Raw genomic sequence first — 24,278 nt, forward strand, 5'->3', positions numbered from 1 at the left:
AATCATGGACCCATTCCCCTTCCTCACCTCCCTACGCCAATCTCCCTGTCTTCGTTGCTGCTTGCACCCCCCCCCCCCCCCCCTCTCTCTCTGTTGCCCCCTCTTCATTTATTCTTTTTATTCCATTTATTCAATTTGTCCCGCTAATTCCATTATTCCAATTTCCTTTTAATCTTTTTCTCAATCTAATTTTATCCAATTTTGTCCTTTTTCTCGAATTTCTAATTGCTTTCCCGGTTTCTCAAATCATCGAGTACTTTTGGCCCCGTAGTCCTGTCATTTGTAGATGCACACTCACCTTTACAGCCTTATATAACTTGACCGCGCAGGGATCAGTGGACGTGAACAAACTCCTCCCCTCCCCCTCCTCTCCCTTCCCCTCGCGGTTCTTAGGAGCCTCCATTTCCGTTTCTCATTGATTATATCTTCCCTTCTCTCCCCCCGCCCACCACCACCACCAACCCCTTCCTGCTCTTCTTCACTTCATTCGATCACCTAGACCTTAGACCGTGTCATCCTATTCCAGACACCCGTCATCATGGGGTTCTGGAATGCCAACATGACAGTGCCTTCGGAGACGGCGACGGACCCGCTCCTGCACCAAGATCTATACACGGATCTCTTAACCTTCACTTTCTGCGGTCCAACCCCATACAATCAGAACCAGCCCCTGTTCATTGATGCCGAGGATCCCTCGCGCTCGTTCACAGCCACACAGTTCCGCCAGCTGGTTCGGACGCTGATTGCCGGCCTGAAGGCGCACAATGTCCGCCAGGGAGATTGTGTACTGCTGCACCTGGGTAACAGTGTAAGTTTATGTTGTGTGGTTCTTGCGTCGGACCTGCCACCGTTCTCCGTACCCAGATTGGCTTGTTTCAAGTCTCCATTCCAGGTCCGGGGGAATATTTATTTCAGCTCGGTCTGGTCTGGTCTGGTCTGGTCTGGTCTGGTTTAGTCCGGTCTGGTTCGGTTCGGTGAATGCGTGGACATACCTTCGGCACCATATGCTAACCTGGTCCGCCTTGATATCTTACAGATCCTGTACCCGGCCCTCTTCTTTGGTATCATCGGCGCTGGGGGTGTCTACATGGGCTCCAACCCACGCAGCGCGCCCCAAGAATTAGACCATATCGTGGGCCTCGCCGAGCCCAAGTTGATCCTCACAACCCGCGATGCGCTGCCAACCGTCCAGAAGGTGGCTCAGGCCCGGGGAATGCACCCTAGCCAGATCTGTCTGGTAGACGAGCGGGCTGTCGATCATTGTGCCCAGCTCTTCCTGTGGTACGAGCTGGGATATGCCGCCGGCACGGAGTTCCTCACCTCCGAGGGTGGCCAGCAGACCGGCCATGCCAATTTTGCCCACATGCTCTGCTACGGTGAAAGCGACTGGCAGGTCTTCACGGACGCCGATACGGCCAAGAATACCCCCGCCGCCATGTTCTCGACCTCCGGCACGGGTGGCCTGCCCAAGGCGGCCGTGCTGTCCCACCATGCCATCGTCTCACATCACCGCGCGATTCAGTACGATGTGCCCTTCCCCGTGAGCCGGCTGATGTCTCTGCCCATGTTCCATCTGTTCGGCGCCCTGTGGACGCATCTGTTCCCCGTGCGCTATGGCCACCCGCTCTTCGTTCTGCCCCGCTTTGAGATGACCCAGTTCCTCGCGACGGTGCACCGGTATCAAATTTCTGAGACCTATCTGGTCCCTGCTATCATTCACAGCATCAACCAATCCTCTCTGCCTGTGAGCGAATATCTTTCCTCGCTGCGCTATGTCGGTGTGGCCGGTGCCCCCATTGATGGCGCTTCAATGACCCACTTCCGGAGCCGCTTGCACCCGCTGGCGTACGCCTGTCAGATCTGGGGTATGACCGAGGTCGGTGTGATTTTCCAGTGCCGCTATGGCCAGCGCGGCGATGCGGGCAGCATTGGCACCAAGCTCCGTGGCTATGAGGCCCGGCTAATCGACCATGAGGGCAATACAGTGCGCGGCGATGACCGTGCTGGTGAGCTCTACGTGCGGGGACCGGGCTTGCTTATGGAATACAAGGGCCGGACCGACGCCAAGGAGGCCAATGGTTGGTTCCGCACGGGTGATGTGGCGTATGTCAAGAATGGCTTCTACTTCATTGTCGGACGCACCAAGGAATTGATCAAAGTCCGAGGGTATGTATATGCCTTCGTCTGGCCCATTTTCTCGTTCATGGGGATTCTCTTTATCCCTCTTCTCTCCCAACTTGATTATTTTTTTGACCCCTTCCTTGTCACCCAACCTCTCAAGGATCTGCACACACTAACGCACTTCCTGCATAGATGGCAAGTGGCCCCCGCCGAGATCGAGGCCGTCCTTCTGCAACATCCTGGCATTGCCGATGCGGCCGTCACCGGAGTCAATCTACGGGACGGCAGCACCGAAGTGCCGCGCGCCTTTATCGTACGGTCGCGGGACCGCACGACCGCCAATCGCCTCACCGCTGAAGAAGTCTACAAGTTTGCCCGTTCGCAACTGGCCAGCTACAAGGCTCTGGATGGCGGAATCATCTTCGTCGAGGAGATCCCCCGCACGGCCAGCGGCAAGATCCAGCGCTTCAAGTTGGCGCAAATGAACTCGTACCGCGAGATGGTGGCATCTCTGCTGTCACGCTTTGAAGGTGAGACCAGCTCCTCAACGGGACGACGCCGGCCTCCGAGCGATGTCCCTGTCGTCACACCCGAAGCCCGCGTCAGTGTCTGATGCGAGAGTCTCTTTCTTTTCCAGGCGTTCGGTCTGTTTTCGGGAGTTTCGGCAAGATCCTAGTCTCCGTGTTTAGTTTTCCCCTCCGCTTCTCGGGCTTCTTATTCCCTGGCATCGCGAAGTCTTCGGCGCTGGACTAGAGTGGCGTTGGGCTCGTGGCATTGCTTTCTATGTGAATCTTTTTTTTTCCGGCGCTGGTGGCAACGAAATTTTACTATACGTTCGGCGGGGCCGATCTCGCCTCTCGGTCAAAGACGACATCCTTATTCCTGACTATTTTTCCGTCCGGGGATTGTTATGGTTTCGGGCGGGCTTACTGATTTTCACGCTTCTTACGATCATTTGCATTTTTCCACCCCCATTTGTTTTGCCTCATTTACGAGAAATACCTCTTCTGCGTCCTGGCTCTGGGAACCCGCATGAGCGACGGGTGGATCATTCACTCTTATTTTCCACCTGGCATTTATGTTTGTTTTGTGTCCCTCTTTTCCTCTTTCGATCCGATCTCTACATGCATCCGATTCAATAGTCTCGGTGCGCCACGCCTCGGGCAGCTGTCCAGTCTCGGCATCATGGAATATGAATATGAACAAATTGACAACATGGAGCTTTTCCTACTCAAAATAAAATAAAATAAGATAAATAAAAACCATAAAAACCATAAAAACCACAAGTTAAAGCCTAACTCCTAACTCTAACTGCTTGCATAGCGTGAAGTCATTCCAATCCACTGTTTTGCATCTTTGACCCTCTTTCCCGGCTTTCTTGTTTCTGGTTCCCCCCAACTTATGCCCTTCCCCCTCTCACTAGCCACACACAGTGGGTTGCCAATCAGACTTACAGGTGTGGGGGGAGGGCAGGGGAAGGACCCGGTGGGTCGCAACAAAAGCATGAACGCCCCCGGCAGGAACTGCACACCGCAATGTTGCAAAGTTGCACTACTGTACGTGCCCTCCACGCGGCCTCGATTGACGCAGCCCCGCCGAGATCGAAATGGTGTAACGCGAGCCAGGGTCCTGGTTCCTGGCCCTGTTGCCCCTGCTTTTCTCGGCTGCACTTCTCTTGTTTTCCTTGTTCCTGCTGCCCGGGGATGCGATTCCCGGCGCTACTACGGACGACTGGATGCTGCTCGGTTTGTCCGACGCTGCGCCCCGCGAGGCAGGTCGTCCGAACCTATGGATCTTTCCTCCTGCCCACTTTTTGTCGAGGTCTGGTTTTTTTTTTTTTTTTTGTCTTTTCCAAGTGCTTTAGCTTCTTGCTTTCTTGTTTCCCGGATCCAGTGTCCCAGATTCCGCGGGTGTTACAGTCCATCCCAAAACTGGTGCCAGTACTGTCACTCTGAAGATGTTCTTCGAACTGAATTAGTTAAACGCATTAATATTTATTAGAAAAGCCTCCGGATTATTGATCTTCCTGTATCTTTCAGCAATACTACATCATACATATCATACACAGGTTAGAATACAGTACTTGGGTTTTATTACTGTATGAGCTCATCATCAGCATTCCCAACTGATCAAAAAACACTTGAGCTCGAGACGGCTTTCAAAGTCTGGCAAGTTGAGCCCGCATTTGTTATTCCTGTCACACTGACAGTCTCAAGGAACCACTCAGTCCCTGATAACTAGTGCAAAAGTGACTTCACCGAGCTCAGCTTGCTTACTGTAGCTCTAGACTATCGTGCACCCGCAAGCGTTCAGCGTGTCAGCCACAGCCCTCTTTGATTAATACGTGTAAGACGTTTTCGATGGAAGCTAGGAACAGAGTAATGCTTTAAACTCCTCTTTGGCTACTTTCTTCTTCTTTGAGGAATGGCTGATCCTGGTTTTAATGATGAGGAAGGGGTGGCGTTCGACATCGCCAACTATAAGAAGGATCTAACCGATGTACAACCAATGATTTTGGCGGAAGCGTCAGTTCTACTGCGGAACAAGCTAACTATTCGCACTGAGCGAGCGGGAATTTCTGCCAATAGTCGAGGAACTCGGGCCTCTGCGCCTTGTTTCTTGCTAGCTTTCTCGGCCTCATACTAGCTCCGCAAGAAGCACATCTGTGTGAAATAGGTGTTGATAGCATAATCGGACACATGTTTACATTGTAATCTGCTTAATTTTTCGAACGATGCTCTAAGCGGGGCAATTGGATAAATTTCGGCTTGATGCCGAATCCTACTAAGCCGCCATCACGAGTCTCTAGATCTATGATCTAGCGGAGATTAGTAATTAAGATTCAAGAAATAATCAAAAAGTGAGGGTGGTGACACCAGTTTCGGGACACTATACAGAGAAGTAGATAGTGGGATCATCGGAGATTAGGTTAGTTGAATCGGTAGGACAGGGATTAGAGGAGTAGGCTTCACGCTATTTCTGGCCAGAGTACAGGTATGATTTTAGAGTGCATGTGGTATAGTTGACAAGAGATCTGGGATACATACTCATGAACTGTTGTCCTCCCTTCCCCCGCCTATCTATCCCAATCAGTTGAAGACTTTTTGATCATATATTGATTCTTATAGCTATAAGGTGAGCCCTGTCGCTTAATTGCACACAATATGATTGTTTATTAGGATCTCGCCTGGCTGTTAGCCTCGGCCCTGGCGAGTCGGACTCGGGGTACCGGTTTAGTCAGGGAGCGGTCGCACCCCGAATAAGTAACACGCCAAACAAACCCCTTGAAACTACCGCCTCATTGTTTCAATCTCTCTATCGTAGCAGTGATTTAATTGCGAGACCATATGACACAGAAGAAATAGTACTCAATTGTTTCTTATCAGTGAGTTGATCGCATCGAGGTCTTTCGAATGGCAGTGCACGGCACGTGGCGCCCGGTTGAGTTGCTGTGTGGAGGAGAAAATTGCCTCGTACAACCTCCCCGCATTTCAAGGCGTGTTGAGCTGCCTCCAGCTTCCCATCAAGGCTTTGTACATCGGATGAGATAGAATTGTACAAGGTGACAAACGCTGGAATTTTTTCATAGAATTGAATGGCATTGTCTTTCTGCGTTCCCTTCTTATTCAGAGCGTTCATTGCACCGTCAGGTTCAGGCGTACTATACAATCTTTGTGGGTGGACGTTGGATTCGGAATTTCCTATACCCAGTAACTTAAAGCCCCCCCCCCTGTCAGATAGCACTGGCTATATATGCGGCAATTTTCTCGATCGTGTCATTTGCCTTTCCCTAATCTTGCTTTCCATATGCGTTAGGCAATACGATTGCTTTGCTCGCGGGCTAATTCGACAAGAACATGGTGGCTTAGGACCATCATGATAACGAAAATTGAATTAGATTTTAAGAGCGCTGCAGACCATGTTGCTTATCGGGAGGAAAGCTCGAGGTCGATTTAAGTACAAAGCTCACCGCGCGTGGCTTTGTAGGATTGCCCCTAGAAAAATCCATCTTTCGTTGTCATATACTCAGCAGATCTGATCAATAGCTCTCCAACATGGGCAACGACACAGACGCTGCGCTGCCAGAGGATATCCCGACAGATGTTTTCCCTCATTCCAGTGGCGGTGGCGTATTCTCGTCTCGCATCCAGCAGCGACGAGTGTCCGTAGATACACCTAAGGCTCCGGGATCGAAGACCACAGACGTGGAGCTTGCATCGATCTCCGAGGAGCCCGACATCAATGAGCGGGACTTTCACAAGAAACAGGTGATTTGACTCATCAAGGATTCTGCTGACTTTGCTTTTTGCTGACGAAAATAAACTATTCCATTAGGTATTCAAAGGCTGGACACTGGCATGGTACGTTCGCGAAAGACCGCCCCAGTGTGTGTGATATACACCCTGGTACATGCTAACAGCTAGGCACGTATAGGCTGGCCTATCAATCCATTGGAGTCATCTACGGCGATATCGGCACAAGTCCTCTCTACGTATTTTCGTCCACGTTTAGCAGCGAGCCGAGCTATGAGGATATTCTCGGTGCCGTGTCGCTCGTGATTTGGTCTCTCACAATCATGGTCACCATCAAATATGTCTGCATCGTGCTCTATGCAGACGATGAGGGGGAGGGTGGTACTTTTGCTCTGTACTCACTACTGTCTCGATATGTATGCATGATCTCAAATCACCCCCAAAACGTTCCCTACTCATCGCCACATATCGGGTTCTAGGCGAAACTCGTACGACATGACCCTCGGCATACGAATTTACTTCGTATCCAGCGCTACAATACCGATGATCTTCAGAAGCCTAATCTGATGACACGAAACTTCATTGAAAGAAGCACATTCATCAAGGTTACCTTGAAGATAGTGGGAGCTTTTGGGGTGTCACTGCTTCTTGCGGGTAGGCGTGGTATACACCATATTCGTCCGCATCAGAGCTAACTGGAATACTTGCAGATGGAGTCCTCACTCCTGCGCAGTCAATTCTAGGTGCTATTCAGGGGTGAGACATCTTTGTGACCGCCGAATAATATGTGAGGACATGGCTTATTGTTAGACAGGATCACTGTCGTGAACCCCAACATTTCGACCTCCACAGTCGTTGGAGTCTCATGCGCAATATTGGTCGTAATCTTCCTGATTCAACCCTTTGGGACCAGCAAAATTGCTAGTTTTTTCGCACCAATTGTTATTCTGTGGATGATGTTCAATTTGTCATTTGGGATTTATGTATGTGAAGTTCTTCCTATGAGATTGTGTGACTGGATATGCTGATATTCAATTTGTTTCCCTGGCCAACAGAACCTTGTCATGTATGACACATCTGTGCTGAAGGCATTCTCCCCTTACTTTGCAGGATCTTTCTTGGTACGCAATAAAAAGGAGGGATGGCTACAATTGGGGGGATTCTTCTCGCCTTCACTGGTGTTGAAACCTTGTTCGCAGACCTGGGTGCTTTCAGTCAAAGGTAAATAACATGATCGACAACATATTCCACTCTAGTTTTGCAGGTTATCTGATTATCTTCACAGGGCGATCCGGATCTCGTGGCTCTTTCTTGTGTATCCTTGCCTTCTACTTTCGGTAAAATCCAGATTCCTGATTTAAAGCATAAAACAACGAGTGTCTCTAATGTTGTGGAACAGTACATTGGCCAAGGTGCCTACATTAGTCGCGTGCCAAGTGCATATGCCAATCCTTTCTACCTGACTGTTCCACCGGGGATGCTCTATCCCAGTCTCGTGGTGGCAATATTGGCCTGTATTGTTGCGAGTCAGGCTGTGATAACAGGCTCTTTCCAAGTTTGTCTCTCAGCGCATGGTTCTTGGGGTTCTTGAAAGACTTACTGAATATGTCTAGTTACTGTCACAAATCATGAAACTGTCGTACTTCCCTCAAGTGAAGATGTACCATGTCTCAAACACATTTCATGGTCAAGTTTACATCCCACTTGCTAACTGGCTGATGATGATCGGGTCCATCATTGTGACTGCGGTGTACAATAATGTAAGATTAATTATCATATTCGAGAGAGGAGAAATAATCTTACTAACTTTTCACCAGACGACTGCCCTTGGTGAAGCCTACGGGGCGTGTGTTATTCTTGTCTCCTTTTTGACTACCTGCATGGTAACTGTTGTGGCGCTGATCGTATGGAGATTACCGATATACCTTGTGATCCCCGTTTTCATAGTCGTCGCCCTTTGGGATGGAATGTTCCTTTCGGCTGCTCTTAGCAAAGTCCCACACGGTGCGTGGTTTACTCTAATGCTGGCTTTGGCCATCACCTGCGTCTTCATGCTGTGGCGCTATGGCAAGGAAGAACAGTGGAAAGCAGAAGAATCTGACAACACCCCGCTATCGCACACCACCATCATACAAGGGAACCAACTGTGCTTGAGAGGGGAATCTGCAACTACAAACATAACTCCCATCAGCGGGCTGGGAATCTTCTTCGACAAATCGGGAAGTTCGATCAACACGCCCGCGGTTTTCCTCCACTTCCTCCAAAAGTTCCACGCTACACCAGAGGTCTCTGTTTTTCTTCATTTGAGACCACTGTCTCTGCCTACAGTTGCCCCTAGCGAGCGGTACACCGTGACTCGTTGCTACACCTCCGGGGAGGGATCGGGTAGGAAGATGATTCCGAATTGCTATCGCCTGATGATCCGACATGGATACGCGGACGAGGTCATCACTCCCGACTTGGGCACGCTGGTTCTCGACTTGATCCGCACCTTCTTGGATGGCAAGGACTATGCTAAAGAACCGAGTGGTGGTTCAGAAGAATTAACTATGTTGCATCGTGCGTGGAATTCTCAAACTATCTACATTGTCGGAAAGGAACAGCTCAAGATCCCGGCTCGTACGAATTTCTTGCGACGGCTGGTCCTCTGGGCCTTTTTGTGGATGAGGGATTCTAGCAGGACTAAAATCCAACACTTGAATGTCGAGATCGATCGCGTGGTAGAGGTTGGATTTGTGAAGGAGATGTTATGTTAATTCGAATTTCCACTCTCTGCCTACTTTCTATCTGGTATCAGTTGACTGGAAAAGCCAATCCAATTGTCGAAGCCGGTTATCATTTTCTATGATGAATAGTGGACCGGTCATCTGATTCTATTATTTAAAAGATGGGCTTCCCGATGTCACCAGTCTAGGATGATGCATGCTATGGGGGAAAATTCTAGCGACGAAGCGCACAATGCAGATACAAATCGTTCGGAGTTGCCCACGCGGGGGTGAGATAGCTTTCAGTTCCCTAAAACAGGATAGGCTCTAGATCAAAAATACTAATGCTATTAATACATCCGGAGGTTACATGTTTTAGTAGCTTAGCCGCATAAACATCCCTTTTTCTTCGCTGCTCTCCGAGGAGGTCACGAAGGCATGAACATTGACGAATTACCCAAGCTGGCTATAGCTCAACTCTGGCTAAGCCCCAAAGTCCTTTTTTGGGCAACGGATTGTTTTGCCTCCGGGGAAACCGAGTGCCGATCGCGGGAGTCACCTACCCCGGCGGTCCCCGTTTGTTGGGTTGTTTTTCCTGTTCGCAGCGTGAATTGCATAGGACGATCCCCTGTTGTTTTGCACTCGCGGATGTCCATTTCTTTGTTTCCTTCAGCATTTCTCCAGGCAGATTCGGAAACAGGGCTTCTGTTGTAAGCTGTATTCGAAGTTGGGAGCGGCCCCAAATAATATAATAATGATGTAATGGAAGTTCGTCGAAAGCCGCTGGTGAAAGAGGGGAAACCGACGATCGGCCCAATTTTCATCTTGACGATGGCGCTAGGCACGCATGTCTCAGGGTCTCACTCCGGGCAAGCTTTTAAACCGGATTGCCCGAAGTATAAGTAACGACCGATGTGACCTGTTCCGATCGAGTGTTCATTCACTTCAGTCAGACTTCTCTGGATATCAACCTGCCCGTCTCTCTCGCCAAACATGAAGTCCATTGCGGCCCTTTCTTCCCTGCTTCTCCTGGGAGTTGCTACGGCGCAGGAGATCCAATCTAAGCCCTTCAACTTGGTCATTCAGTCCGACAAGAAGGCTCTGAATGGTGAGAAGCTTGCGGCCTGCCACTCCGGCGCTGCGATCGAATCGCTCTGCCTCGCAGGCGGCTCCGGATCCCAGTTCTATCTGAACACCACCAAGGGCGAGACTGCTCCCATTAAAGGAGACGGGCTTCCCGGTGCCCTTGTGTGGAATCTCCCGATTGCCAATGGTGCGTATTTGATGTGCTTGCAGAGAGTTGCGAGACTGTCTGTTCTAACAAAGTCGACAGAGCCGACCGCAGTGTCCGAGCCGATGAGCTTCTATGTCGACCCGTCCACCAATGTGGCTTTGCCCATGTTCATGCCCGGCTATGACCAGCAAGATGTTGCATTTGATAAGAACAACCACATGGGTATCTACAGCTACCTGGATGACACCGTCACCCCTCCGACCGGCGACAAAGTCAAGGTGTTGAAGAACTGGTATGTGTGCGAGACCTACTACACCGGCTACCAGTATCACACATTGAACTGGGTCCTGGGCTCTGCCTCCGCCAAGCCGCAAAACCCCAGCTGTGTCAAGGTGCAAGTCCAGCGCAAATTCCTATAGAGGATGGGCCTGGTGATCGATCGCTAAGGTGATGCGTGATAAGTCTGTACATAATAGCTTAATATATTTCTAATACGTTATGGCCTGATATAAACAAGAGGATTTGCAGAACTAATCGGCGAACGAGGCGTTTTCCCCTAAAACGCCATGCATTAGCCCCTGACGACACTCGTATGCCGAAACTCCAACCCCACAAAACCACCCACACGGCTATGCGTCGATCACACCGTTCTTTCGGGTGAGCGGGTATGCCTCTTCGTATGAGAATTACAGCCCGATTTCAAACCCGAATTTCATCCAGCGTGATCTCGTAGTACTAAGACATAACACTAAATTGACAAGCTTTGGGGGAATATCATGTGATGACTGACTCGTCATTCCCGGGATTTGGTTGAGTGGATCTCGCCGGGGTTTGTCATCGGCAGATTTTGTCCCGACGGACTTCAGTCTCCGAAAACTGACTCCGAAAGGCCGCGTACATATGGCCGGACGATGGGCGCAAGAACAGACAGTCCGGCGTCGCCGGCGAAGCGACAGAAATTACTAGCCTGCGGAAGGTGTCGCTTGCGAAAACAAAGGGTACATTCAATACTTTCTAATTGATTGGACTTGCCAAAACTAAACCGCACTAGTGCAGTGACAGGAGGCCCTGCCACAACTGTATTGCTGCAAATCAAGGTCGACTAACCTTGTTTCCCTTCTCAAAAAAAGAATAGAAAACTAATTGGATTCTACAGAATGCATTTCCAGCGAGCGTGTTGCTCGAAAGCCCCGCGTTAGCCTTGAGTAGACATCTCCTTTTACCTCCTAAGGTGGCTCGTGACTTATGATTATTGTTTCCAGATATGCACTGTCGCTTGAAAATAAGATCGCCGACTTAGAGTCTCAAATACCGGAACACTCATCGCGCCATGAATCGCAAACTTCAGAAGGCTGTTTTGCGGAAGATTCACAATTACCAGTCAGCGAAACATCAGAGACGGCGATTCTGGAGCCGGAAGAAAATCAGGAGCAAGTTACTCATTGCACGGCTGATCCAATCATTGCCTCTGCATCAAATGATCATTCTTGCAACTCAAATACGCAAGAAACGCAGACTTTTGCTGTTCCAAGGTGTCCCAGTCCGAGCATCCCGCTCGCCTCACTCCTTCAACCAACAGTCTCATCTGCGTTCTCGTTGCCCAATGATCGCTGTGGCCATGCCAGTCTTTTAATCAGCATATTGGCTACACTCACGAGTGGAAATCCTTGTGGACTTCCTACCGCCGAGAAAAATACCTTCCAAACTGTTCATGCGTCTAATTCTATGATAAGCCAAAGGATTGAGCCAATGCAAGCAACTCGGCTCTCAAACGAGGTCGAAGATTCGCTTATCCGAATTTACCTGGAAAGAGTCAATCCGCGATATCCATTTCTTCATGTGGACACCTTTCTAGGCTGGTATAAATCATGGAAAACGCGCAGGTTGGTAGAGCAGTCTGCTGATAGAAAGGACCTATGGAAGGACTTCTTCGTGACGATGGTAAGATTTCTATCTAGATGCATCTGACCGAATTGAGCTCAATTTTATTCGTATAGGTTCAATCCGTCAGCATCCTCCTGACTCCACAAGTATCCTTGAATGATATTGCAACATCCCAGGTATGGCTCATACATATGGTACAATGTTATCTTGTCTAACCGGCTAGCTTCTATACAACACCGCAATAAAATATGTGCCGTTCGTTTTCGCCAATCTTGATCCAATTCTACAAGCTCAGGCCTACCTTCTTTTGACATTGCATGCCCTTCACTCACCGTCATCCGAAATGATAATTACCATGGTGTCCACTGCAATGCGCCATTGTGTGATTCATAATCTTCATCTATCTGAGCTAGAGCCAAAAGTGCCTTTTCCAGCCTTTTCGCAGCAAGTCCAGATCCGACGCCGAGTGTTTTGGTCAGTATATGCGTTGGACCGACTCGTTAGCTGGATTTATCACATCCCAAATAATATTATCGATGACCATATTACAGTAGAGGTGCGTCACAGGCCCATGATCTCCTCGCCAGCGAATCTAAATTAACAACAGAAAAGCTATTTTCAAATGTGGAAGACACGAATCTTCATTGGGATACCGCAAATATGAACCACCCTCCAACCCAGGACCTTTTTCAGAAAACGCGAATATCTCCGGCGCTCCATCTAATACGCTGCAGATGCATTCAATCCCGAATTATTACCACGATGATGCGATCTGATTTCCATCGAATTGATTCTTCAACGCCTTGGAGAGGGCATATGATAGACGAGCTAGAAAGCTGGAAGTCTCAGGTGGAGCGCCTAAGTCACAGAGCAAATAGAGGCTACCTGAGTGACCGATGGGTAGGCATGGCATATAACTACACGATCGCCCTTTTACATCAGCCCTCTAAAGCCAATGTCTGCAATGGATTTGGTGAACGGTCAATCGAAGCTGGTGTCCAGATCGCTTTGACATTCAGAACCTTTCAGAAGGATCGACAGACAGCACAGCTATGGCCTGGGGTGTGTTTCCCATAATTTGTTGTCATAAAGCATATTATACTAACGCTTGTATCAGCTTCTGAGCCAATTTACTGTTGGCGTCACCATTTTGTACTGCTTCTGGGCAACTCCACCTGCGTACCGCTCTGCAACATATAAAAAACCAAATGTGGCAGAGGCATTGCGGGCTTGCTCAACGGCTTTGGCAATTCTATCGGAACGTTGGGTTCAAGCAGAGCCCTTGCGAGATGTTTTTGACGTGCTCGCCAAAGAAATTCCGCTATATGAAGTACCTAATACCGTCTTTTCTCCAAGGAGTATTACTACCGAATCCGCCGATCTCATCAAAGTGAAGATGGGCGTATTGGAGAACATCGTTAAGAACAGGGTAGTTCTTCGTATGCTCCAAGAAATTATTGCAGAGGATTTTCCATCGAGTCCAAATGCTACTTTCCGACCTAGGCATTTAGAAAAAGATGGCACGCTCGAAAATGGAGGAGGGCATCTGTGCTCTGAACACTGTGCGCTGTTTCACGGTACACCGTTTCTGGACTCCATGCCGAATGTGACTCACTCTGCATCCGACGGGGAATTCGATGAAGCATATGCAGGATATGAAGAGAACTTAGTATTTCCTGAGCTGTTTGGTTCGGCTGAGTTCTAGAAACAAAAGATGAATGGGATTATGTCAAATCAAAATTACCACTACCATCTGGCTGGTGGCCCCTGAATAATCGCTCATTTTGTCCGCTGAAAGCCTCTATTTTGCGAAATAATAGGATCACAGCATTGACTCGTAAGGAATGCAATATTTTATACCGGATTCGTGTCAAGGTGGGCCCTGTCGGAAGTTTGACCGCCGAAGACTCATCGGATCGGAGCTGCAAAGGCCGAGGATGACTCCTAGTCCAGATTTCCACTTTCAAGTTCGTATAAGACGTTCATTATCTCACAATTTCTCTTTCAATCTTATTTTATTCATTATATCCAGATCACAATACAATGCCTCAAAAGTTGAAAGTTGCAGTTGCCCAGGCTCGCACTGGTCCTACTCTCGCGGCGACCCTTGCCTCGCTTGAGAAAATCACACACCATGCAGCTTCACAGGGGGTGAGCATTTTACTCTTCCCTGAAGCCTATCTAGGTGGTTATCCTCGTACTTGCGATTTCGGAACTGCTGTCGGCGCCCGTGCACCTCATGGTCGCGAGCAATTTTTCCGCTACTTCCAGGATGCAGTGGATCTCGGCGATACCCCCGCTGAAGCGGGAGACGATTGGGTTGAGCGTAAGCTTCCGGTTGCGAAGGGATCTGATCGCCGCGGAGATGGAACAAGAGAATTTCTTGAAAAGGTATCACGGGAGACTGGTGTTTTCATCGTCACTGGTGTGATTGAAAAGGCCGGCGGGACCATGTATTGTTCGGCCATTTATGTGGACCCCTCATCCGGGGCCGTTGGCAAGAGAAGAAAAGTCATGCCGGTAAGTAGAAAATCGCTGATTTCTCGTCGGAGGATCAAGGTTGGCTCACTTTTCGCGACTGATAAACAGACTGGCTCGGAGCGTCTCGTTTGGGGTCAAGGCTCCGCGGCTTCGCTCAAAGCAATCACTACTGTGCTGAAAGGAGTGAGGGTCACTCTTGCTGCTGCCATTTGCTGGGAAAATTTCATGCCTCTACTGCGTCACAGTCTGTACTCCCAGAATGTGAACATCTACCTTGCGCCTACGGCCGACAGCCGTGACACTTGGCTGCCCCTTATGCGTACCATTGCTGGCGAAGGCCGTACGTTCGTATTATCATGCAATCAGTGTGTTCGCTACCGTGAGCTTCCGCCTTGGATTACTGATCATGCCACGAAGGAGGGAACAGCATTGGAAGGTGCGTATCCAGGAAAATAAATGGAGGTTTTGTCTAACCATTTTCACCATACAGGAGACCAGTACATCTCCCGGGGCGGATCTTGCATCGTAGGCCCTCTTGGAGAAGTTCTTGCCGGCCCTATTTGGGAGACCTGTGTTGATGACACACTCGAGACATCGGGTGCTGATATTTCCTCCGATAAGGACGGCTTGTTGATTCATGAAATTGATCTCGAGGATTGTGAGCGAGGAAAGTTTGATATGGACGTGGCTGGAAGCTATTCAAGAAATGATGCTTTTAAGCTGACAGTAGAAGGCTTGGACTTGAGTCCCCCGCCATATTAAAAGTTTTAGAACTGATTAACTTGACTTCATTTCCATTTGAACAACGTCCATCCTTTAGTATACTAAATTGACGTACAGTAGATTCCAGATGGGCCACTGATCTGATCTAGGCGTGAAAATATCAAATCCAATCGCCGAGCCTTCAGCTTGGCCCCTAGTTATTCTATATTTCTCTTCCGCAACCCCTAAAGGTTCTCTTAGTTCACAGACCACGAGCGTCTCTGACCTCAGCTCAGTATGTATAGTTCCTGACGAGTAGTGTGGGTCTTGACAGGGAGCCGACGACTTTCGGATCCGATGTGGCGAGATCAGCCAATGGCATACTCGAAAATCGCAGTATTAGTGGATAAATATTATGACCCACTAAGATACGGAGCCGAGATGCTCAAAGCCGGCAGCCGGAATACAATATTTAATGTGCTAGGTTGAATCCTTCAGATATTGTCATTATGCTCTCATATATTTCTCTCATATTGACTTGTTCTCAATTGCTCAAATGGCGAAACCTGTCATCGTCATAATACCCGGTGCCTGGCACAGACCGAAGCACTACCAATACCTTATTGATGGTTTGATAGCAGCTGGCTATGAGGCTGTAGGGGTGACATTGCCCTCTGTCGATTCTAGCCCTCCCCATCCTAGCTGGGATCAAGATGCTGAAGAAATTCGCCGGGTGATTCTACAGTACCTGGATCTCGGCAAGGATGTCATCACTATTGCCCACTCATTTGGCGGAGTTGCCATGTCTGAGGCTGTCAAAGGACTAGGAAAGCAGGATAGAGAAGAAGAGGGTTTAAAGGGCGCCGTCTTACAGCTAGTCTATATGTGTGCTATGGCGTTGCCCCAGGGCCAGACACATGTCGGTCAGATTATGCCGGCAACACCCGAGGAAGAAGAGATTGAGCGTAAGCGCCAAGAGCTACAGGCCAAATATGGTGGCATGAAATTTACAGAGGTATGTCTACACTCTGGTCCTCAGATTGTTTGCCTCAGTATGTTATAATGGTGGCCAAGCTAACAACATCTGCCAAAGGATGGAGCCATGGTGCTTGAGGGAGAACACCTGGGAGAAGTGTTATATACCGGCTGTGATCCCGCGGATGTCAAGAAAGCAGTTGATCTGCTAGGATCCTTCCCATCAGGCCCCCTCACTGTGCCAGCGACCTATTCAGCATTCAAAGAAATCTCAAGCACATACATTGTGTGCAAAAATGACCAGGCTTTGCCGGTCTCTATACAGAGAAGAATGATTGCTCAGGGTGAAGGTGCTTTTCATGTTGTGGAATGTGATGAGGGTCACTCGCCGTTTTTGAGCAATCCGAAATTTGTCGTAAATTGCCTCCGAAAGGTGGCTGGAGAAGAAGTCTAATTATTATGGCTCTCGATGCTCTAGATCCCTTGGAAACGACTTGTCATGCTTTTCAGCTACATAAATCAAGACAAAAATATATAGTTCTCATCTCAACTATCTTTTTAACGCAAAAGAATTGTTTTTCTTTTGTATAACTTCTATAGTATTGTCATAATATTTTTGCCTTTCTCTTATAACGGGTAGGGCAAGAAACAGTATGAATGTGATATTGCAACAAGGGAGTGTGTTACATAACCTATATTAAGGTCGAATTGAAGACGTTCTATGATGTCCAGGGATTCATTTGAATAATCCACTGAGCCAAATACTTTCATGGACTCGCTCATAGATGCGACAGTCAATCCAGTGTCATCGTCTGTTGATAGTAGTTAAGTTGTGAATGACACCTTTTTCCTAAGGCAATAAGGCATCAATATTAAGACCTTCCGCCAGAATCTCCGGGATTTGGTCGGGTCTGATCGACAAGCCTCAACTCAGACCCCTTGGAAATATCCAAGAAAATAGTGAAAAGAAGCATAGACCTTGGTGGAATCATTTCTTGTCATATGAGACGGGATGCTTCCATTGTCTGCTCTCTTTGCCTAGATAGATGCGGAATGTCCGGTCATTCTGCACTTGAAGTGGCGTTACCACTTTCCCCTGGAAGGCCACAGCGCCGCCAGAACACAAGTTGTGATCCTTGTCGACGCTCAAAGCGACGATGCTTCTTTTCGTCTTCCAGTGATGGCACTGTTAGCGTATCATGCACTCACTGTCAACGCCTAGGGCATGAGTGCACATTTAACTTCGCCCTTTCTCAGCAGAATTCAAGGCTAGGAAAGAGACGACGCTCCGATAAAGCAAACAAACATTTGACCATGAATCATAACGATAAAGCTGCTCCTGAATATTCAATTAAAGGAGATGATCAGGATATCCTCCAAGACAGCTCTTTCAACTTCATGCCATGGCTTAATCTTGATATTGATCCTTCATTCGCGGATATCTTGACATACTCCTCAAATCACGCCTCTCTGATTTCCTCGGAACTATCTTCTCTCGAAAACTCAGAGAGCTCGTCACCTTTTCAACGTGAAAGAGATTTTTTTGTCCGGCCGCCTCATGTGCATCATACACTACCGAACTTCTCTCTTTCGGCCCAACATTTGGTTGGCAAAACTCTTCGCAGCCCAATTCATTTGTTGAACTCGAAAATGGATGCAACACTTATTGAAGAACATCTCTCTACAATTTATGAAACCATCGTGACAGGGTCGGCGTCCCGATTTATTGACTCAGAACAAATTTTGAATATCAGCGGACCTCGTCATCGGATTGAAAGCGCCAGTTCACAGAGGAAGCGGCGATCATCTCCTGCTAAACAGCAATCCAGGGCTTCAAGTACATTGTTACAAGAAAGTCCCAACACCCCAGGGCTCAGTTTCTCGCCTCCTCGGTCAGAAACCAACGCAATTCAAGAAACAAGTGTCGCCCAACTGGACGACAGATCTAAGATCACTTTACTTGGATGCATTCGCTTTTTAGATCATTTTGGTGATCTTTATGGCAACCGGTTGAATCATGAAGCCAAGAAAAAATCTGATGCCATCTTGAAAGCCGTTCTCAGAGTATTTTCGTTGCAATGGCTGCCTATTTCAGATAACGGCCCTGACTCCTCAAGTCACCTTCATAGCGACTACAATGATATACCCTCTCCACCATTACCCTTATTGGAATTCTATACAGATGCATGGCACAAGGCCCGAGAACTTATTAAAAGTGGGCATTCCGTTCGGTCATTTCGAGTCGTCTTTGCCACTTTGATGTTCAGTGGCATTGCCATACCGACTTCCGCCTACAATATCCCAGACTTGTCGATCACAATGCATGAGTTACTTGAAACGGGGTTACAGAAGCTCTTTGAATTGAATGGGCTTGTGAGACAATACTGTGATACTTTAGGGCCATTTTCGCAATATGCTACTCTTGCAGAGGCTAGCTTGAATCTTGTTCGCTGGTGTGGGTATATTCGCGACATAGGGGCGGCTTTGATGACTGATTATCACTGTAAACTACTCGAGACTTTCATTCAGACTGATGGTGAGTTCAAAGTTCCAACCCGATAGGGTTTTTCACACTACTGACTTTCCCTAGAATTTGCAATTGGGGAGCTTATTCCACCAGAACTACTCCATGACCCCGAAGAGCTTGATAAAGTTGTGCCAAGTATTTGTCGAAGAGCAGCTGAAGATGCCTTCTTGATCTGGAGAAAGATAGCAAACGTCAAAAGGTCCATTCCAGAACCAATTAATATTGGATACCCCTTATCATCAAATCTAGTCGAGACGGTACGTTCTGCAACAATAGCTGTCGAACAACTGGATATATCACTACGACCCGTCATAGATTACTGTAATGGTTCCTTCAGTGATCTCTCTATGCCCTCCAGAATATCTTCGGGTAACTACCAATTCTATCTCCCGTTATCGAGCTCCTTCTAATATTATATATAGCGTGTCTCGCACTGCCTTGGAACTTTGGAATACTGGTTCTCGCCGATATCTTGAAACCATTCACCGAACTACTTGAACCACATTGTAACTCGTCGTTCATTTCAAGACTTCATCATTTCCAGCATACAGCAGCGCTGTCAATTTCAAGAACAGTTCAATGCATGCTCGCAGTACCTACCGAGGAGACATTCAACGTACGAAATGGCCTGAGCGCGGAGGTTCCCATAATAGCCTACCACGTCACCCCTGGTATAATGGCTGCGAGTTTAGAAAAGGCCATGGAAACCACAATTGAGCTATCACTGAAAACCAATACTGATAACAGTGGGCCGAGGTCCCTGTTTAACGAAGACTGGCACAGCCAGATTGATTATCTCATGAAAGGGCTTCTCTCGCTTGGTGTGACGATTGGAGGATCCCAGATAACCGCAGTCATCATTCAGAGATTGATGCAGAAGTATGGGGACGTCATTGCTGAGTGTTGGTCTAGTGACTTTGATACCTAATTTTTGGCTCTAGAGCTGTATATGTACAATTTTGGTTATTTCAGCAGACTCATGTACAGGATAATTGTTGAATGAATACAACGCCACTCTTCATCATTTCGTAATGGCAGAGTTTATGATTTTGGTACATGTGATCTCCATTGCCCGGGACCGAATAAGCGTTCCAGGTATCACCGTTATTCGGGAGGTCCAGTTAGAACAATTCTCGATTTCAAGTACCTGAATTTTAGAGAACAATTTCTATATACCGCAGACCCTGTGCATGAATCTCCATTGCCATATTTCTCTTTATGGTAGGTCAACCCCATGAAAAAATAGAAAGGCTTTCACCCCGCTGGATGCGTTCTTAAATAATGCCATACCCCATCCACCAGACACCCCAAGCCAAAGGGCCTAGAGCGCCTAGCACAGCGGGCCCAAATGACATCTCCAAGATGCACCAAATCCACATTGTCCCATAAGCAGGCGCCTTTTTCATCACGGCGTAATATGGCTCCCCATTGGTGATTGTAATAAGATGAGCACCTAGTAGCACCGCAACCGGAAGCAGGAGAATAGTACGGAGAGTAGGCGGGAAGAAGAGGCTGCGCAGGAACGAGAAGCTGAGCTTGTCTCGTGTCAACGGAAGGATATAGACCGGCTGTGCAGCCAGGAAACTCAGATAGTTGCGCAACTTGAAGTTGACAATGTGGCCATGAAGGAAGTGTACGAGTAATGTGAGAAGCGGTAACGTTTTGAAGAGGGATTCTTTAATAAGGGCGGGAATGTTTGTTGATTCGGCGTATTGGTGCGCTGCCAGGAAGGCAAGGGTGCCGTGGAGGGTCGCAAGGGGAACGGAGAGGAGGATGGTATCGAGAAAGGGTGGTAGAGGGTTATCGGTGTCGGGTTTGAAATCTTCGTCGGTAGCGTTTGATTGTGCATTGCGAGTTGTGTCCGTCGCTGTGCCCATTTTCATGGGGGCTTGGCTAATATCGTCATTCTTGTCCACGAGTCTCCCCGACGCGTCAATGGTCACAAAGCGCGTTTCATTTGATTCTAAGGAAGTTCTCTTTGCCGCTGTAGATCCTGATGCTCTGTTCAAGCCTTCAGCCTGTCTGAGCAGCTCATTCTGGCGCTCTGCAATGATGTCATATAACGTGCGTTCCCCATCTTTCTTTGCGGGTGGACCCCGTTCTGGGTGGGCGAGAGGGATATCAGGATCCTGTGAGATCGAAGGATGTGCCGCCGCAGCAGCGCGACGCTGCTTCCGGTTTCTTGGAGGGTCCATATGCCTGTGACTGGCGAAGGTGGAAGGGACCTGGAGAAGCGTGCTGTGAGACAAGAGCCCAGGTGGATCATGGATTGGCGGTGTCCTCGGCGGTCGATCGGCGTTTAACCGGATCTGCCATCTTCTTCCTTCCGCACTGCCCACACGTTCTGATTGCTTCGGATTCTCCATACTGAGTGCTGAAATCTTTCCAATTCTGGTAGTCTGCGCTCATTCTACTTTCATTCGCTAATTACCAACCGGCTGGCTGTTCTTTCTCTTTCCGTATACAAATTTTCAGCATTGTCCTATATCTATCTTCCGGGTGAGCATGTAGTCAGAGGATGAGGCTCAAATGGATATGCGAGGGTTAAGAACGCGAGGCAGTGAGCCTAAAAAATGTAGCTGTGTACTCACATATCGTGGTTTACTGAGCCAAGGCAGATCTCTGACCGCGTAAATTCAAGCCAGGCATTGAATCGCTAAAAGAATACAGAAGACCATCAAGAAATCCATTCAACCAAAATTATATCCTCCAAATATCCGCGCTATATCCTTTTCTGGAATAAAAGAAACGATCTCGCTCATTATGGCCTCAGTACTGAACGTGCTTCCTAAGTCCCTCAAGCAAGTGAGAGAAACTATACCCATAAATCTCGATCACCCGAATCCGAGCGGAATTGCATCTCTCAGAAGCGAATTATAGCGGTGAAAATGAAATGATATTTTTTCGATATTTAAGATCATTGATACCCTGTGAACAGCCTTCTGATTTGTCAATCTACCTTCGTATGTAGGAAGGTCGCATATCAAAACATTCAAAACGCTTTATTCACTGACGAAAGAAACATTTTGCAGCGCAAATTACTTCGCGTGCAGTGCACATGTAATGTTCTTTCAACTTCATAATCTACCTTGGTTCTGACTTATCCCATGATAAACAACCTTCTTGCAAGCGAGGGAACTTTTTGTGTCATGTCGTAATAGCTCTCGAAGCCTAAAGCCTAACCAGCCTGATATATTGCAGGGCCAGCGACAACATGTGGATTGATCAAGCTCAAATTGAATGGGGTCAATACCGGGTTATCATCGGTAATAGCAATGAACATCGTCCCGTTGACCGCAGGGTCCCCCTCGTAGGTGTCGAGATCGGGCTGAACGGTATAGCCATAAGTGCCATTGTGACTGGGCCCGAGTGATGTGTAAGTGACATTGAGTTGCGATACCCAAGCTACGTATTTGGCTGTTTTGGCTTGAGAAGAGGTCACATAGCTGTTGTTAGGGCCGACTCTCTTGCCTGCATTCTCCCATTGAAGTATAACATAGCGACCAGCGAATGAAAGAGCCGCGGGCTTACTGGTGACTGTAACACCACAGTCACTGTCTGAAGAACTCGAGCTATTAGATGATCTGTTTGGTGTCTTGACAACATTTATGCCTGGTGAGATGGTATTATTCACAGCTGAGCCATTGCTGCTGTTGCTGGTCATACCGGCAGTGGCTAGGCTAGGTTGATTGAGGATCCGTAATGCGGGGAAGTTCTGCCAGACGAGACGAGTCTGATTGCCAGGGCAAGAACTGATATATGGCGCTAATAGAGTCCAGGCCCATGACTGTGGAATACCAACTTCAAACCACTCTGGCATGGGAAATAGCTTACCAAACTGGCGGAAGATCATCTGCTGGCGTGCTTCCGTCGTGATCGACTGCGTGAGCAAACTAGCGGCTTCTCGAGAGTTGAGGTGGGCTAGAAATCCGTATACACCAGCCTCTCCGAAACGTGTCAATTTCTGGCAGAAGTCGATAAACTCTCTGACGGTAGTGTATGGGTAGTTATAGGTGCACGGCTGGGGTGCTGAAGCGCCCAAGATGTTGCTGAGCATGGTTGCATGTCCAACTTCTTGAGCAACCATGAAGGAGATCAAATCTCGGTCCTTGGACGTAAGGCCAGCTTCGCTAAAGTCTGCTTCCGAAAATCGACTCAGTCCATCCTGGAAGAGGTCCAACTCGATCCATTCCTGATACAAAGCTAGTGCCTGAAGTTTAGTCAGTACCCGATCCCAAAATCCGTAAATTATTTTTCGAACAATTGACATACTAAAGATTCATAGTCAAAATCACTCTTTGCATTATATACCGGAGTTGATCCATTTGTTCCAATTCCTCCGGCGGGAACGAATGGAGCCGGCTCGGCATTATGAAGCTTGCCATCACTAGAGTACGTTGTGGCTTCTGCAGCTACACTTCCAGAGGAAATGCCTTTTCCAATGGAAGTTGCAGTGAGGGCACCGGTGGTTGATGGCGTTCCACTAAATGGAGTGTGCGGTTGCGAAGTCGGGTGGGCTCCAGTAGGTGGTGCATAGACTGAGCTTGAGTTCGACGCCGAAGAATCCGCTCGGGCAGCAAAGTTCCCATTTGAAACCGCAATAGCTAATAAAACCGAGCTTATAAGTCTCAGCAGAACTAGAATGTCCGACATATTGGCCAAGGATAACGGTATGCCGCATTAAACTCAGGCAGGTGAGGATTCTTAATCAGGGAATAGGACGATCGAATAGGGGAAGTACGCAGCAGCTATGCGGAATTATTTATCTACATGATTCTTTGCAACTGATATTATGACAGATATATGACCCAACTGTCAGTATCCGTTGGTTCCAAGAGCTATTTGCTCGGATGAGATAGATACATTTCACGTCTCAACCATCTGCCCGGGGTTGTCGGCTCCCAGTATGACGATGACCTGGCGATCAAGAAGTTTTATCATCAAATCTAGTTCAAGTTATTCAACAACCTTTTATTAGCATGATATTGGGGCCCGTGAAAATAATGGGATTGTTAAGATTCCAAAATGGCGTCTATGGTCCCGTGTCGCCTTGAGAACCCTCAGAGCCAAAATAGCTGAGGTCAGCTCTTGGTCATGAAAGGCACGCAGCGGGGATTTCCTCCGAGCCAGATAATGAGCCGGCGACGCTTTGGTAGTTGATATAACAGGTATTCTGATGGCAGGAACTGTGCATAGAACACGATATGGCCTTTGTTGGGCAATTTGCACTAAATTTAACATAGTTATTTTCTACCCAGCAATTGCTTCTATAGTTTCGAATAGAAAAAATGAGGTTGATTCCCAAAACGAAGTCCTTGAAATATCAATTAATCGCTCAATTGCGAGTCGGTAGTGTCGGAATCTATCCATGGTTGATAGTTCTTGAGAGGCACCCG

The 24,278-nt window shown here is 48.0% G+C and overlaps 9 protein-coding genes across 9 annotated transcripts; 7 read left to right on the forward strand and 2 right to left on the reverse strand.

Annotated features, from left to right (window-relative positions):
• Positions 1-538: 538 nt before the first annotated feature.
• Positions 539-2,734, forward strand: afeA (adenylate-forming enzyme AfeA; the record flags this gene model as incomplete). The annotated part of the gene is made up of 2 exons (XM_057076297.1): positions 539-808; positions 956-2,734. The coding sequence occupies 2 exons, from the start codon at positions 539-541 to the stop codon at positions 2,732-2,734; spliced, it is 2,049 nt and encodes a 682-aa protein (XP_056935802.1).
• A 3,442-nt stretch (positions 2,735-6,176) lies between these two features.
• Positions 6,177-9,130, forward strand: N7462_004572 (uncharacterized protein; the record flags this gene model as incomplete). The annotated part of the gene is made up of 10 exons (XM_057076298.1): positions 6,177-6,389; positions 6,457-6,482; positions 6,556-6,790; positions 6,854-7,028; positions 7,085-7,130; positions 7,189-7,357; positions 7,430-7,495; positions 7,660-7,929; positions 7,988-8,134; positions 8,192-9,130. 10 exons carry the CDS (start codon positions 6,177-6,179, stop codon positions 9,128-9,130), a joined length of 2,286 nt encoding a protein of 761 aa, XP_056935803.1.
• A 942-nt stretch (positions 9,131-10,072) lies between these two features.
• N7462_004573 (uncharacterized protein) lies at positions 10,073-10,732 on the forward strand (the record flags this gene model as incomplete). Its single annotated transcript, XM_057076299.1, has 1 exon — positions 10,073-10,732. One exon carries the CDS (start codon positions 10,073-10,075, stop codon positions 10,730-10,732), a length of 660 nt encoding a protein of 219 aa, XP_056935804.1.
• An 826-nt stretch (positions 10,733-11,558) lies between these two features.
• Positions 11,559-13,902, forward strand: N7462_004574 (fungal specific transcription factor domain-containing protein; the record flags this gene model as incomplete). The annotated part of the gene is made up of 5 exons (XM_057076300.1): positions 11,559-12,254; positions 12,311-12,373; positions 12,421-12,753; positions 12,810-13,259; positions 13,315-13,902. 5 exons carry the CDS (start codon positions 11,559-11,561, stop codon positions 13,900-13,902), a joined length of 2,130 nt encoding a protein of 709 aa, XP_056935805.1.
• Positions 13,903-14,240: 338 nt separating this feature from the next.
• Positions 14,241-15,440, forward strand: N7462_004575 (carbon-nitrogen hydrolase family protein; the record flags this gene model as incomplete). Its single annotated transcript, XM_057076301.1, has 3 exons — positions 14,241-14,717; positions 14,787-15,114; positions 15,169-15,440. The coding sequence occupies 3 exons, from the start codon at positions 14,241-14,243 to the stop codon at positions 15,438-15,440; spliced, it is 1,077 nt and encodes a 358-aa protein (XP_056935806.1).
• Positions 15,441-15,936: 496 nt separating this feature from the next.
• N7462_004576 (alpha/beta hydrolase) lies at positions 15,937-16,809 on the forward strand (the record flags this gene model as incomplete). Its single annotated transcript, XM_057076302.1, has 2 exons — positions 15,937-16,395; positions 16,474-16,809. 2 exons carry the CDS (start codon positions 15,937-15,939, stop codon positions 16,807-16,809), a joined length of 795 nt encoding a protein of 264 aa, XP_056935807.1.
• An 860-nt stretch (positions 16,810-17,669) lies between these two features.
• On the forward strand, positions 17,670-19,810 carry N7462_004577 (uncharacterized protein; the record flags this gene model as incomplete). The annotated part of the gene is made up of 3 exons (XM_057076303.1): positions 17,670-18,891; positions 18,946-19,251; positions 19,305-19,810. The coding sequence occupies 3 exons, from the start codon at positions 17,670-17,672 to the stop codon at positions 19,808-19,810; spliced, it is 2,034 nt and encodes a 677-aa protein (XP_056935808.1).
• Positions 19,811-20,156: 346 nt separating this feature from the next.
• On the reverse strand, positions 20,157-21,248 carry N7462_004578 (uncharacterized protein; the record flags this gene model as incomplete). Its single annotated transcript, XM_057076304.1, has 1 exon — positions 20,157-21,248. One exon carries the CDS (start codon positions 21,246-21,248, stop codon positions 20,157-20,159), a length of 1,092 nt encoding a protein of 363 aa, XP_056935809.1.
• Positions 21,249-22,060: 812 nt separating this feature from the next.
• On the reverse strand, positions 22,061-23,535 carry N7462_004579 (ferritin-like domain-containing protein; the record flags this gene model as incomplete). Its single annotated transcript, XM_057076305.1, has 2 exons — positions 22,061-23,092; positions 23,155-23,535. The coding sequence occupies 2 exons, from the start codon at positions 23,533-23,535 to the stop codon at positions 22,061-22,063; spliced, it is 1,413 nt and encodes a 470-aa protein (XP_056935810.1).
• Between the last annotated feature and the right edge of the window lie 743 nt (positions 23,536-24,278).

This window comes from Penicillium macrosclerotiorum (genome assembly GCF_028827735.1).
Source record: "Penicillium macrosclerotiorum strain IBT 26536 chromosome Unknown utg000003l_segment0_segment0, whole genome shotgun sequence".
NCBI lineage: Eukaryota > Fungi > Ascomycota > Eurotiomycetes > Eurotiales > Aspergillaceae > Penicillium > Penicillium macrosclerotiorum.